Raw genomic sequence first — 14,428 nt, 5'->3', positions numbered from 1 at the left:
GTACTGCAGCCCCCATCATTTCAGTTTCATTTTTTTTAGTGGCTTTTTTTTTTTTTTTTTTTTTTTTTTTTTTTTTAATGTCTGTTGACTTTTGCGTTCAAAAGAAGTTCACAGAACGGGCTCGGTGTAGACGTCATTCACTAATAAGCTTAACGATGGGTTGAGATGTGCAAATATTTTTTTCTTTTAAAAGCTTCGCAGAGAGGACGTCTGCTGCTTCATTTATTCATCCGTTGCCAGATTTAGGAGTCTTGAAGTTTATTATATCAGCATAAATGGCGTCCGACCTGGAGTTGATGTGAAACAATTAAACTAAAGTTAAGTGGGGAGGAATTTGCACACTTTTCCTTTCCATTCGGACTTCTACAAACAAATTTAAGTTAGGTTCTTTTTTTTTCGAGACTTTTCTAAAACAGGGACAAAGTAAGAAAAACATACTTTCTGATTTTTGATTCAGTGTCATGAGGCGTCTACACAGCAGGCTGCAGCTCATCAGTTGTCACTTCTCAACTTATTTGACGCGAGATTGGCTATTAGTCAAACCAACTTGCCTCCCTGGATGAAATCTGAGGTGCATCAGTCTGCTGTCTGCCCGCCGGCTCACTCTCTGTCCTGCGCTTCTGCTTCGTTTTGTGAGAACTTCGGTAAGATCACAGACGAACGGAGTGAAAAGCCTGTCAGAGGTAGAGTCGGCAGCTCGGAGACAGCTGGAAGATGTCATGTGTGTTTTCCTACCTCCCCACTGATACTTTGTGTTTTAAGACTCTTGTTCCGTTTTCTCACGTGTGTACGTATCGACCAAGCGCCGCCGATCAGAAGACGATTTGACAGCTGACACAAAAGGAGGCTTCAACCTAGCATGTGTCGCGTTTGAGGGACGCTTTGTGTTTTCAGCGCAGCCTCTTGAAATAGTTTCTTCTGTCTCGCGTCCTGAGAGGACATAGTAACACTTAAAAAATGCATATCTTATCAGAGAGCAAAGCCTTGCGTTGCGGGGGAATCAAAAAGCCATTCATGGAAACATGATTGCTGCAGAACTCATGAATATATTAATGCCTTTCATATTGAAAGCCAAAATCACCGCCTTCCTGTTGTTTCTTTTCCTGCAGTATATTTTTATGAACTCTGTGATACAGAGAAGGGGGCTCCTGCCTCGCTTTTAAGATCCACTTTAACATGAGGAAACAATCCGTGCTTCATCCTCTCCATTCTGTCACGAGGCGCCATCAAATCAAAACTGATCGAGCAAGCGAAGATTTTTCCAGTGCCAATTTTGCCAAAAGCAAAAAAAATCACTGAAAAGTGATGCTGGGACCTGATCAAGAATGTACAAATGACCCAACAGAAGACAGAAGAATGGGCCTTTTCATGATCTGATGCCAGGGGCTGTTTGTGGTGCATTACTCTCCTCCTCTCTTCCCTGTCCTTCCACATTTCGTTCCCTCCATCTCCCCTGATTGAGCCCGTCTACCGTTACCTTGAGCGACGGGGCGATGCTTTTTCTGCTGACTGCCGTCCGTCTCCACTCATTCCTCTCTGAAAGTGGACACCTCCCCCCCCCCCCCCCCCCCCCCCCCCCCCCCCCCCCCCGACTTTAACCGTCGTGTCCTCTTATCTACTTCCTGTATTTTCCTCGGGTTAGTCACACACGCAAACACACACACGCTGTTCGTCACTGTTTGGGCTGTTTGGCCACTGCAGGTTGACACCATGCTGCAGAAGGGAAAGTGTTTCATGCAAGTTGAGATTTTTGTGCTCGCAAAACATTTGTTTTGGTGTTTTGCGTGTGAGGAGAAGCTGTTAGGCCTCGCTGGCTCCAGAACTTGCCGGAGCACCTCTCGTCTTGACAGTCAATCCTCCATGTGCGTGCACACATGCTAGGAAATATCGGTGTAAACGCAACTGTTGCCCAAATAATTAGACTTTTCATGTCACAGAGACTGCGTTGTTAAAGTAACCATGGGGGTTTGCACGTTTTAACTTCCTACTTCTATCAGATCGCTATCAGGAGTATTTTTTATTTTAGCACATCATTTCTGAAATGTAGTTTCTACTACAGTCATGTAAATGATTCCCTCAATTTGAATGTTTTTAGAGAATCCCACTGACCTTTTGCCTCGAACAAGAAATTTCACTTTTGAATAAGAAATAAATGATAAAATACAGAAGAAGCAATTGACATTTATTAAGGATATTTATACTCCTCGTGGGACAAACCATCGCTTTATGTAACTCCTGTGATATTTCCTAAACTTTACCCGCGAGCTATTGTAATTAATGATCTTGGATCCTTGCCATTGAATCGTTCTCAACACATTCATGCTCCCAGGGAGAGTTTGATTTGTATAGCTTCATGACCTTTTTTTTTTTTCTCTCTCCCTCTCAAAGCTCCTCGGGACAAACCGTTTCTTCTCTCTTTGTCTTGCCAAGTGGAAAAGTATCAAATGCACATTTGCATTTTGTGTCCCAGTCTTTTCATTTGTTAGGGTTTTTTTTTTTTTTTTTTTTTTTTTTAATTTGTATTTAAAAACTGTTTTTCTTGATGTTAATGTTGACTGGATCAGAATATGAGTGGAACATTTCGATAACATTAGCATGCAGTCTGTTATGAATTTGGGGCTACAGGCTCCGAGAACTACGGGTTTGTTCCAAAAAACCTCTTCATGCTGTAAATTATAAACTTGAAGTTGAAGAAATATAATTGCCACATCAACTTGTCATTGGTGAAAAGCAGGGCTGTCCTTTGATTAAAATATTTAATTGTGATTATTTGCATGATCGCCCATCTAATTAGATTAATCGCAAATTGATCGCACATTTTTTCATCTTCTCTAAATGTACATAAAAGGGAAAAATTTTAAGTTGTTTGCTCTCATCAACATGTGAGTGGACAAATGTGCTTGTTTTATGTAAATGGATGTTTTGCTGTTGTTGTAGAGTAATCGCCACATAACTCAAATATTCTGCAGGCTCAAAAAATAGGCTGGAAGGACATTTTGACCTGATTGGAACATCATCTAGTAATAATCTGACCATATAGTGTCCAACCTGGTACATTTCCAGGTTTTCAAACATTTTTCAACAGACTGATCGAGCTCCTGCATCAATAAAAGACTCCTGAAACAGCAGATCCTGTAGGTCAGTAATAGAAGAGAATCACCTGGAGGTTTCATAAAAGAAAAGAATGGCTCAGCCTCCTGATTCCTCTCTGCTCCTCATCCAACCTGTTGTCACCACAGACATCAGATACAGAGACGCTGCATCCCTGCTGCTGCAGATGTGGCGGCCATCTTGCGGAGGGGCCACTCGCTGCCAGGCATGACACATTACGCCTGATTTTTCTTTTCCAAAATGCTTCTCCGTCTTTTGTTTTGGCAGGTCACACACGGCTTTAAGGTGCATTACCGCCACCTACTGTACAGGAGTGAGCAGTATCACATCATGTGTCTCTGTTTCCCGAACTACGGTGCGAGACGAGGGTCAGAAAACGTGCGCGAATTAATCGCACGTCAGATAAATTAGTGGCGTCATTAGGAATTTTAGTTAAAGGCGTATTTGAGGATTCTCTGCCGATTTTGTACAACATGACCGATTTGCTACTTTTGGAGCACGGCGCATGCGCGGCTCCCTCCGCATGAGGACTGTCAGGAGCGCGCATGTCATTTTGTATACATCCACGCAGCTGGAGCGTCGTCTTTCCACATAGGATTAAAACACATTTGTAATCATGTCGGACTCTTCCTTCAATCATACATAAGAATACGATCCGTAAAGTAGTGTATTACGTGTTTATGCAACAGAAACACATTTGAATGGGATAATAAGCATGTTAGCTGTCCAGCAGAAACTTCCCCACGTCGTGATCAGTCCTAAATCCCTTTTGCGCTTTGAATGTCCGCCACCTCGTAAAGGAATCTCCGAGTAAAACACGCGTTTTGCCTTTCTTTTCTATGGCCTTTCTTCTGTCCTCTGCCATCTCAATGTTCTTTTTTTGTGGTTAGCCATCTTCGGAGGTTTTCGCTGGAGGAGCAAGCTGCTTCTGCATGTCACTTCCTAAACATTGCTCTGCGCATGCGCGGCTCGAAACCAGCGCGTGCACAGAGGCGGCGACTCGACATGATATGTCATCATGCAGACGCATTCCCACATTGATTGGCATTATGACTGCCCAATTACGAGTTGGAACAGTACAATTCTGATTGGTTCTAAGTAGGGATGTCCCGATCGGGTTTTTTGTCTCCGAGTCCTATCATTTTGAGTGTCTGCAGATTCCGAGTCCCGATCTGATTCTTTTCTAATATAGTAAAATATGTACATTATCTATAAAAAAAAAAAAAAAAAACTAACAAACTTATGAGAAGTTTTCCTTTTTTATTTTCTTAACGTCAATTCAAAACAACACTTAGAACAGTGCATTTCTGTTACTGAAAATAACAATCAGAAAATAAATACATATTCTCTGTAATTACATCTTTCTGTAGCACAGAAAACCTAAATACATCTCATTTAACCCATTAAAGCTGGGCACGCATTACCGCTGAAGCATGCTTCAGTGTGCAGCAGTGGCCAGAAACGTTCAACACAAAGTTAGGAGGCAGTGCAGCAACACGAGCTGTACCAGGAAGCTGTACCGATCCTGAAACAGGAGCGGTTATGCATATGCACGAGTTTGATACATTTCATTGCCCAAGAAACAGCTGATTAGCGCAAAGAAGAAGAAAAAAAGACCCGGCGTCAATGGTAGAACTGTGCAGCAGCGCGTCTGGGTTTAATGATAGAATTGCCCAACAACGCCACGACCGTAAATGCGTCCCAGCTTCAATGGGTTAAAAAGGAAATTAAAGAAAAAATAAACATATGTATCCAACCGAGTCCAAATCGGGAGGAAACTTCCGATCCCGAGCGAGTCCGTAATCACGTGATCGGATCGGGACATCCCTAGTTCTAAGGATCCTCCAGTATACCTTTAACTCGTTGTCTCCCTAATTTTGACAACCCTTGTGACAAGTAAAGTGAAATGTCCAAAAATGTTTTTCTAGTACATACTGTCTTTGAAATTTGTTACATTCAATTATGAAAACTTGAAAAAAAACAAAAAAACTTTTTCTCATTTGTTCAATTTAAGGTTGTCTGAAATCTTGGCAGCTCCAGTTTCTCCTCAGATTAATCTGGCAGTATGGTGGGATTCTAATATTTTGATTTCCAACATGGTTGACTGACAAGGTGCCTTATGGTTTTGAGATACTGTATATATACTCACTGACATTGTATTAGTATGAAATTCAGTAAAATACTAATGGAATATGTCTCTATATTGAAAGAGATACTGTAGGTGGAGATGAGCAGAGTGCTTTATTATGCCTTTAACAGTCTGCATTCTACAATCAATAACCTGAGAATGACTTAATCTCCGAATTGAAATGATAAAAACAATGCTTCTGTAATACGAAATCAATATACAGAATAATAATGGCCTCCCTTTAAGTCTTACTGGACAAATGAACAAATGAAATGGCATGGATGGCAAATGAGCGTTTTTCTTTTCAGCCTTCTTGAAAGCAGCGTTTGTACTTCAGCGTTTTGTGGGCAGATTAGAAGCAGCGCTGCGCCTTCTGTTTCTGCACATAATACAGCCGCCCACAAAGCGGTTCCTCGGGAATTATGTTGAGCGTAAACAAAATGCTGTGGTATCTGTGCACCCTTGAAAAACAATAATGATTAAAAAAAAAAAAATAAAAACAGCCATTTCACTGAATCTGTAAACGCTGCTGGCCAGAAGGTCGGCGTCCCTGTTCAGCCACCCTGCAGTAATGCACTGGATCCTCTGGTCGGCCGGTTCTGACACCCCTGCTGCATGATGGATGTGAAGCCGTTAGAAAATAATACTGTCAGAAGCCAGCGAGCTTAGCAAAAGGAAATAAAGAAGCTACATTTAAATCGGTTCATTAGATTTCTGGTGTTTAAAAAAGCTCATTCAAAGTCACTGTAAACTTTTGCGAGCTGCACGGTTACACAACTTTCTCATGGATCTTTTATTAAACAATTACTTATAATATATGAAGTGCAGTTGCTATTGATTCAAAATGAATGTAGAAATCTACATTTTCAACAGAAGAATTACTCTGAGCCGGTACATTATTTGTTCAAGCCGCCTCGTCCTATTTAACTGTAATTATTTGCAAGTGAATACAGTATGTGTGCAGATATTTCAGATTTTCTTTCAGCATACAATAACGGCTATTCAGGGTTTTCTTTTTTTCCTTTCCAGAGGCTGAGTGTCTGTCTTTTGGTTCTGCGCTAAATTAATCTCAGCTGCTTCTGGTTGAAGGTTCTTTTGAATGGTGTCAGTTCTTTCATTGATCTCCCTTCAAATTGTAAAATAAAACAGATTAATTTGCACCAGTTGGCAACCCCGAGTCCTTCCACATCCATGTTGGGATGAAAATATATTAAAAGCTTTAGTTGTCCTTGGCAAACATTCAGTTCATTTTTAGAGATTGTAAAAATTTGCTTTATTTAAAAAAAAAAAAACACAAAGTTTTTGGATTTCAGGTCTGATTCGACAGACGAGGACTTGTTTTCCAAAAGACCTGAAATTTCAATGTTTTGTTTCATACAGCTAAATCCACTGTATCAGTGGATCACTCACTCTGCCAGTGATCCTGTGATTCTCCTGCTTTCTCTGTTTCCATAGGAGGTGAAAAAAATATCACTGGTGAGGGAGGAGATGAGCCTGGGGTGGGTGAGAGCCCTGACTCACGTATTGCGTGCTCTCATGTGTGAGAGCAGAGCGATGTGCAGTATCAGTGTAGTTATTGATGTGTTTCCCCCAGAGCTCGGTAATAAACGACTGTTAACCTTTCCGTCTGCCCCCCTCTCGGTTCGTGTGTGCCGCCGAGGCGAGAGCCTGAAATTGTTTTTCCTCCACCGGCTAACTTCCAGTCTAATTTTTTTCTATTGTTGCGCTCTAAAATTAAATTGATCCGTAAGAGGAGGTAAACTGCAGCAGATCGACCTGCTTTGCTGGCGTGTTGGTAGGAACACCAGCGCGCCATCACGGAGGTCGATTACACGTCCTGCTGTCATAACGCCAGACAGCCGGCTCTCGTGACGAATCTTGACATATGCATCATCTGCTTACACACACGGACTCAGCTGTGCCGGGCAGACCGGTCCGAAGGCTGCGGCTGCGTCGGGACTGAAACAGGAACACGGCCTGTGGCCAGTTTATTCCCCTGAGATCAACAGTAAATGTTGTGGCGGCTGCGGTTCCCGGCGGCGGGACCCTTCCCCGCTGGATTGCTCTCTTTCTCCCACTTTGCATCTCTGCCGTCCGCTCGTCCTTTGTTCCTTCATCTCGCCGCCTCTCCTCTGTCCGTGTTGCAGCTTGTTTGTCCGGTGATATATAGCAGGTGTAGCAGCAGTGTGGCTTTAGTTGGACCTTGGAGGATTTTAAAACTCTCCCTCTCTCCTCCCTCTCTTTCTCCCACCCAAACACACACACACACACACACACGCGCAGGACTGTCTGTGTGTACAGCACTGGATATAGCAGTGTTTGAGGTCTGTAGCTTGGATCAAACTGTGGCTCTATTGAATAATCCACTGACCCTGCCATCGATCTTTACATCTCTCTCTTGCTCGTCCTCCCTCTCTCGGCCCTCTGCTTGCCCCCTCCTGTGTGCGGCTGCAGTATCAGCCATGTTTCAGAAGGCGGGCTGCCCGTGGCGATCCTCCTGTCACAATGATAAACTGCTTTTTAACAAATGAGGAGCAAAGGAACAGTTTGGCCTGAGATGATGTGAATTTATAGATCAATGACATGAGATGTTTTTTGGAGCAGATGGAGTCTGCTAATTTCAAGATTTGAATTTTACCTCTCATATGCATTACGTGTCTTTGTTGCAGGGACTTGGCCGTGATCGTGGCGTCCATCGCGTACAACACCTGGTTCACCAAGCTGTACTGCAAAGACATGCGGATAGTAACTATCTGTTTTTTATCTTCTTCCTCCTTCCTTTTAAAACCCTTTTACCAGATTTACTCTATCAAATACTTTGATTCCCTTTTCTCTTAAATAATCCAGGGGCCAGTCGGTGTATGAATGTTTTTGAATCGGGCTTATTTGCTTTATTAGTCACCTTTTTTATTCTTCTACAAAAATGAGTCATGTTTCGATCTGTTCATGCTTTCTTACCTGCAAAGGTGGCCAGTAGAAAAGTATTTGTACTATGTTGAGTTTTTATTTTCACTGCATGCATTTATACAAAATTACATATAAATTGTACTTAAATTGTACATATAAATTATATTTCTCAAACCTACTTGTTTCTTCTCGAAATCCCTCCGGATGATTCAGAAAGTTATGTTAAGTTATTAAAAAAGGCATCATTTAACAATATAATGAAAAACCCTACCTGTCTTAAGTAAAAATATAGTTCACTTAAGTCTTTTTCCTTTATGTAATTTGCGTTTTGACGATTACATTTCTGTATTTTATGCATGCATATCAAGGCTGAAGGCCTTCTTCATTAGTATTAGGCCCTCGAATTGCATTTTGTCCCTTTAGTGGATGTTTTTCTATAGGCGAGGTCAGATATATTAGCCAGTATACATAGTTGTCTGACTTGCAAATGGGAATTAACATTTAAAATGATCTCTGACTGCTTTCCCATTCTGCGGTTCGTCCTGACACTGCTTATTGTTGGTTTGGCCTCTGTCTGGGTTTGTGCACAAAAAGCTGACAACCCTCACTGACATGCCGTTTCAAGAGGAACGAACCTCCAAACAAGCACTGAGATTCGAGTTGTGAAAACAAGTCTGAATGACGACGGCGAGTCGGGGGGTCATCCTCAGCACAGTGTTTATGAATCTCTTGAACAATACTCGACATGACTGAAGTAAATGCTACTCGGCCCAAGGCGAGTTACATGAATAATCTGCAGTGAAAAGCGTCGAGGTATTGAATGATGTTGTTTTGTTATATAAAAGCAAGTTTCAGGTCATTAATGCTGTTTTTATATTAATCACATGTCATATAGCGTGCAATTTGCAGTTAGACATTTAAATTATTAACGATGTAATTATATATTTTTAAGTTTAATAAGTCCGATTTCGGTATAGATCAGTGAATGGGTGCTACAAAAAAAATATGGGAATATAAGCTGATGACATTCCACCCACTGTGTCTGGACTCTGGTCACGAGTGTTGGTGTGATGTGTTTCTCCTCAGGGGTCGGAGGTGGTGGACCAGGTCCTGCACACTGTCAGCAAGTCCAACAGCCTGGAGGAGCTCACGCTGGAGAACGCCGGACTCAAATCGTACGTTTCTCTCTCCTGCGACAGAGCCGTCCGCTCTGCTCGCCCAGCCGTCTTGGTTCAATCGAATTTCCTCTCCTGTTCTTCTCACACCTTCGCCTCTCAGATACCCGTCCGCCGCTCCTCCTTTGTTCTCTCTTTCTCCAATCTCGTCTCCTCACTCCACAGTGTTTCTTCTCCTTTTGTAGCCTCTCTTCTCACTTACATCATCTTGTCTCACCTCTTCACCTCATCTCAGTTCTCCCTTCCTCTTCCCCCTCACCCTTTCACCCTCTTCTTTTCCTCCGCTGCCTTGACCTTTTCCGATCCCGTCACTCTTCCTCTTCGGTCCCTCACCTCTCTTAACCTCCGGTTCTTCATCCAATAGAGTCCTCTGGCCTGTCTGTAAATAGTTTCTTAGCTGAGGCATCAGTGAAATTTGGGGCTTCACCTGGAAGTCTCTTCCCTCCATGCATGGCTGGGGCCGTTTAGCCGAGCAGGCTGCTTGTTTGGGATTAATTGAGATGAATTGGCTGCCTGGGGGTGAGATGATTTGCTGCAGCATAATAATGGCGTTTTTATGCACTCCTAGTATTGCGATGGAGAGTTCTATTCTTATCACAGGTACCTTGTACATGCAGCACCAGGACTCTAAATATTTCGCTCTCAAATACAGTATTGTTTCAGGTGCTCCCACTGAATCCCCCTGGTGACGGGCCGCTGCTCGGCTCCTGAGGGAGGCCCTTTCTTAGCTCCTCAGTCTTTCTGGGCGTTGCACTGCAGCGGTTCTCCAGTGTGTGAGCTGTCAGTGGAGGGCCGCTCTGTGTGTGCTTGCAGTGTCAGCCCGGCCCAGATGAATGGAGAGCATTACCTCATGGAGGGCCCGGTGCCAAATCAAACCTGCTTCTGTGACAGAACACAGCAGAAGAGAGCGGCCAAACACCTAAAGAACCCCCACCTAAATATGCCTCAAATCTAATTATTTTACGTTAGGAATACGGCAGTTTGGGAGCAGCTCACCTCGATTTGTGGTTTGATCAGTTTCCTCCATGCGTTAAAGATCAGTGGACGTGTGTGTGTGGATGCAAATAAAGTGCTTTGAGTTAAAGAATGTGCCTTTCAAGCGCATATTGAACTTCATTCTGACAGTAAAAACTGATCCAAGTATGTTTTCCCCCTTTCAAAGTAATCACTGTTTCTCGCTAAATATAGCTTGATGAGCAGCAGCAGGTCAGCCTGCTCCTTTACTTACTTTATAGTCTCTGTTTTGATGGTTGTACCGTTCCTGAGCAGCTTGTGCAGAATGATGCAAGTTGAGGTTTTGATGCAGTTAAAAAAAAAAAAAAAAAAAAAAAAAAAAAGCTCTTTAAATTGTTGTGCGGGAGTGGAAGTTTTTCTCTGCTTACCTGAAATTCATTTCGAGCAGGATTTATAACATCACAACTGGCTTAGAATCCAGTCACGGTCCAGCGGACGCCTTGATGTGGAAACCTGCACAAACATGCAAGGAGACACTTTCATCTGTGTGGGAGTCATCTCGCAGCAGTAGTTAAACTTCTGAAACTGTATATTCATGAATATCTGAGGTTGTTAATGACCATGACTACAGAAAAACCACAACGGGCAGAAAACATTGCTTAAAACCGTGTGCGAGTCGAACTTGCCTGGGGGGTTCTTTAAAGCACCTGCTGTATAATTGATTTGTTTTGCCACTTGTGAATGAACAATCCGTACAAAAGTGTTGGCAAACAAGAGACGCAGATCAACATTAGCATTCAATCGGAGTCGTGTTGTTGGCATTAAATGCAGGTCCAGTTTTTCCTCTGCTGCGCCGCTCTGCTGAGGGGAAATGTGACGCTTTGGCAGCTCGATGCCCCCCAGTTCAACACATGACTTCATCTGTCTGTATTCTCATCATGACTGTGTTTTTCTTTGGTTTCATTCACGCTTTGCCCCGTGTGCTATCAAGTTTATGGTAAAAGCACAGGTTTCAGAGATAAAAGTAAATTAAATTGCAGAAAAGTTATTTGGCCTTCATTGTATATTCAATACTGAAATGCATCAAGACAAAGTAGTCTTTTTTATATTCTTTGAAGGCATATATTGAATTAGTAATTACACAGAGAATTAAATTTTCCTTTTCAACATTGTCTCCAGGGATTTTCCGCAGAAGATGGCGTCGGCGCTGTCTGAGAACCCGGCCTCCGTGATTCACTCCCTCAACTTGGCTCATAACACACTCGACAACCAAGGTAGCGGCCCGAATCCTCTGAACTCCGTCTCATCTCCCTGCCGCGGCTCCCTGGGCGCCTCTAATCGTTCCTCTGCTATTACCTCTCCGTGCCATTTGTTTGCTTTCAAAGAATTCAAACTCCGTCTCTGTCCTCGCACGGCCTTTATTTTCTGTCTTTGTGTTTTTTTTTTTCTTCTTCTTCCTCCCTTCCTCCCATCTATCTCCCAAGCTATCTGTGTGTGTGTCATCCTTTTCCTCGGGGAGAATGCTTTATTTCTTTGCTCTTGCTTCTAGCCTTGCAGTCCGAGCCGCTAATATTCCTACACACACGCGCGCACACACACACACACACACACACACACCACACAGAGCTTATGTAAACCCACTTTAATTGTTTTCCTTAGTCACTGTTACACGTTACACCACTTTGTATATATGTGAGTGGGAAACAAACTGAGGTGTATTTGCGCGTGTGTGTGTGTGTGTGTGTGTGTGTGTGTACACCAGGGTCAGACTTTGCATGCATGCCAGCATCACTCATTAGCTAATTTCTGTCCTCCCGTCTGACACTTGTCACTTCCACTCGCTTCAATAAATTCTTTGTGCTCACACTTACCAACGCCCCCCCCGTGTGTGTGTGTGTGTGTGTGTGTGTGTGTGTGTGTGTGTGTGTGTGTGTGTGTGTGTGTGTGTGTGTGTGTGTGTGTGTGTGTGTGTGTGTGTGTGTGTGTGTGTGTGTGTGTTTGTCTGTGCTGAAAGCGTGAAGAAATACTTGATTGTGATAACAGCCAGAAAATTGCTGCAGCCTTAACTATTACAATAATACCAATCATCACGGCAAGTGAGTGACCTTCAGTGCTGTGTGTGTTTGAGTAGCTACAATGTGTGTTTGTGTGTGTTTTGTGTTTGAAAGTGAAAGTTTGAAATATGCACATTAAGAAGAAATGAGAAAGTGTGGAAGAAGCAGGAACCTGCCTATCAGCCTCGGCAATACATTTAATTACATTTTTGATCAACTACATTTATTGTTGTCATGGCTACGGTGTGTTTTAATAAATACACTGAGCTGAAGCGGTTATGTAACCTGGCGGTGCATAAAGGACTCGTATGGCTTTTTATCCAATAGTGGTATATGTGGGAGACTGTGAAGTGTGTTGGTGTGTGTTGTTTTTCAGCGGTGTCTGGTGTTTGCAGGGTTTGTAGTGAGAGCGGCTGAATTGTATCTGGGTGTTAAGCAGTGAAATGATATCTGGGCTCTGTAAGAGTGGAAGGCTACGGGACGGCATTTATTGATTTGTTTGTTGATTTTCTCTGAACTCTCTCATCCTTAGGTCTGTACCGTAATAAAAAAAGAGATTTAGTTTAAAAAAAGAGACTTAATAGAAGTTAGGAAAACAGGAAACATTGAGGTTTGTGCCAAAAACGACTGTTTTGTGTTTTTCAACAAGCTTAATTTTTTTTCTCCCTCTTTTCTCCTCTCCAGGAGTCTCAAACCTGATTCAACAGGTGTGTCGCCTCAACAAGGGGCTGCGCCTCCTCAATCTGTCCAAGACCTCCCTCTCCTCCAAAGGTAGGCTGCTCCTCCTGAGACGCAGCGGCCCCTAGTGGCCGACTCGGTGTGTCCCGAGTGTCCACACTGCAGTGAAAGAGGCCAGAGATCGTGCTCTGGGATCCATTCACCAAATGATAATCAGGTCTGAATCATAAGCAGCTCATGTGTTGTTTTTTTTTTTTTTTTTTTTTTTTTTTTTTCCCTTTAAAATCCGACATGAGCATTAGTGCGCTGCCCCATTTTCGATGCTTTTATCCGAGAAGATACAACTGTTCAGGAGTATTACGGCGGCTTCAGCGGATCACAGCGATACAGATCTAAATCAATACATTCAGAGCCTCGTTTTGACGCCGTCCTTCGTCGTTATAGCCTGTTTCAAGCACATTTCCAAATATTTTGTCTAAATCTTTCACAGCGTTAATGCCTAATGATGTGTGTCTGATTTAGCCGATATCTTTCCAGTGCAGGGAGCTGCTCCTCAAAAGACAAAATGGAAAAGTGTCATCTCGTTCAAAATTTTCTTTGTCTTACACTTACTACATTAGTTTATTAATCCCCTTGAGGGAAATTCCTTTTTATTTGACCCACTTTGATTTTATTTATATGATGGGGATGTGCTTGATGGGGGTTGATCAGTCAGCTGTGGGATTCGGACCTGCAAATTACCAATCCCACATCCACTGCTCTAACCTTGCTTCGACATAATGCATGTTTTTCAGTGTTCCCTTCCCGCTTTAACCTTCCGTTCCATTTCTGTTCGTAAGGACGATGCTGTTGCATGTAAATCTCCTTTCATGAGAGATCAGTGAGCTTTATCTGTGGTTATCGTCTCTCGTCTCAGAGGTGTGGAGGGGATCGGCATGTGGCACTGCGAGCCAGGTTTTATGAAATTCTGGGTTTGTTTTGACGGCAGCCTTCGGCTCATCTGTATTGAGGGTCACGCCGTCTCTCATCTTCCTCTCGACAACGGCTCATGGATTCTCGGCAGAATTCAGATCAGGAGAATTGGCCGGCCGATCACGCTCCGTAATGCCACGGTCAACAAAGCAGTTCTCGGCAGTTTTGGCCAAGTGGACAGGTGGCGAGTCCTGCTGGAGAAAGAAGCCTGTCAGCAGCAGTCAGGAGCATGGAGAGCTCTGAAGTCTCCTGGTGGAAGAGTGGAGGGACAGCAGCAGACGAGAAGACGTCCAGATCATTACTGACTCGGCATGTTTCACACTGAGGCTCAGACACACTGATTCTGGCCCGTTGGCGAGACTCGTCTGCGCACGGTGGTTGTTGATGCGCAGACTCGAGAACTGGTCGCTACACCCAAGTCGTGACTGTGCTGTGGCTCACACACCTTT

General features: G+C 43.3%; 1 protein-coding gene across 1 annotated transcript in view; it reads left to right on the top strand.

Moving 5' to 3' along the window:
• carmil3 (capping protein regulator and myosin 1 linker 3) overlaps nt 1-14,428 on the top strand; it is a 78,773-nt gene that overhangs the window by 20,871 nt on the left and 43,474 nt on the right. Inside the window, exons 9-12 of the mRNA XM_030114401.1 lie at nt 7,909-7,984; nt 9,233-9,321; nt 11,455-11,549; nt 13,014-13,100. Coding sequence (XP_029970261.1) covers nt 7,909-7,984; nt 9,233-9,321; nt 11,455-11,549; nt 13,014-13,100 — 347 coding nt within the window. The remainder of the gene's footprint in view (nt 1-7,908; nt 7,985-9,232; nt 9,322-11,454; nt 11,550-13,013; nt 13,101-14,428) is intronic.

The sequence above is a fragment of the Salarias fasciatus genome, chromosome 18 (assembly GCF_902148845.1).
Source record: "Salarias fasciatus chromosome 18, fSalaFa1.1, whole genome shotgun sequence".
Lineage (NCBI taxonomy): Eukaryota > Metazoa > Chordata > Actinopteri > Blenniiformes > Blenniidae > Salarias > Salarias fasciatus.
This window is presented reverse-complemented; position numbering and strand designations above follow the sequence as displayed.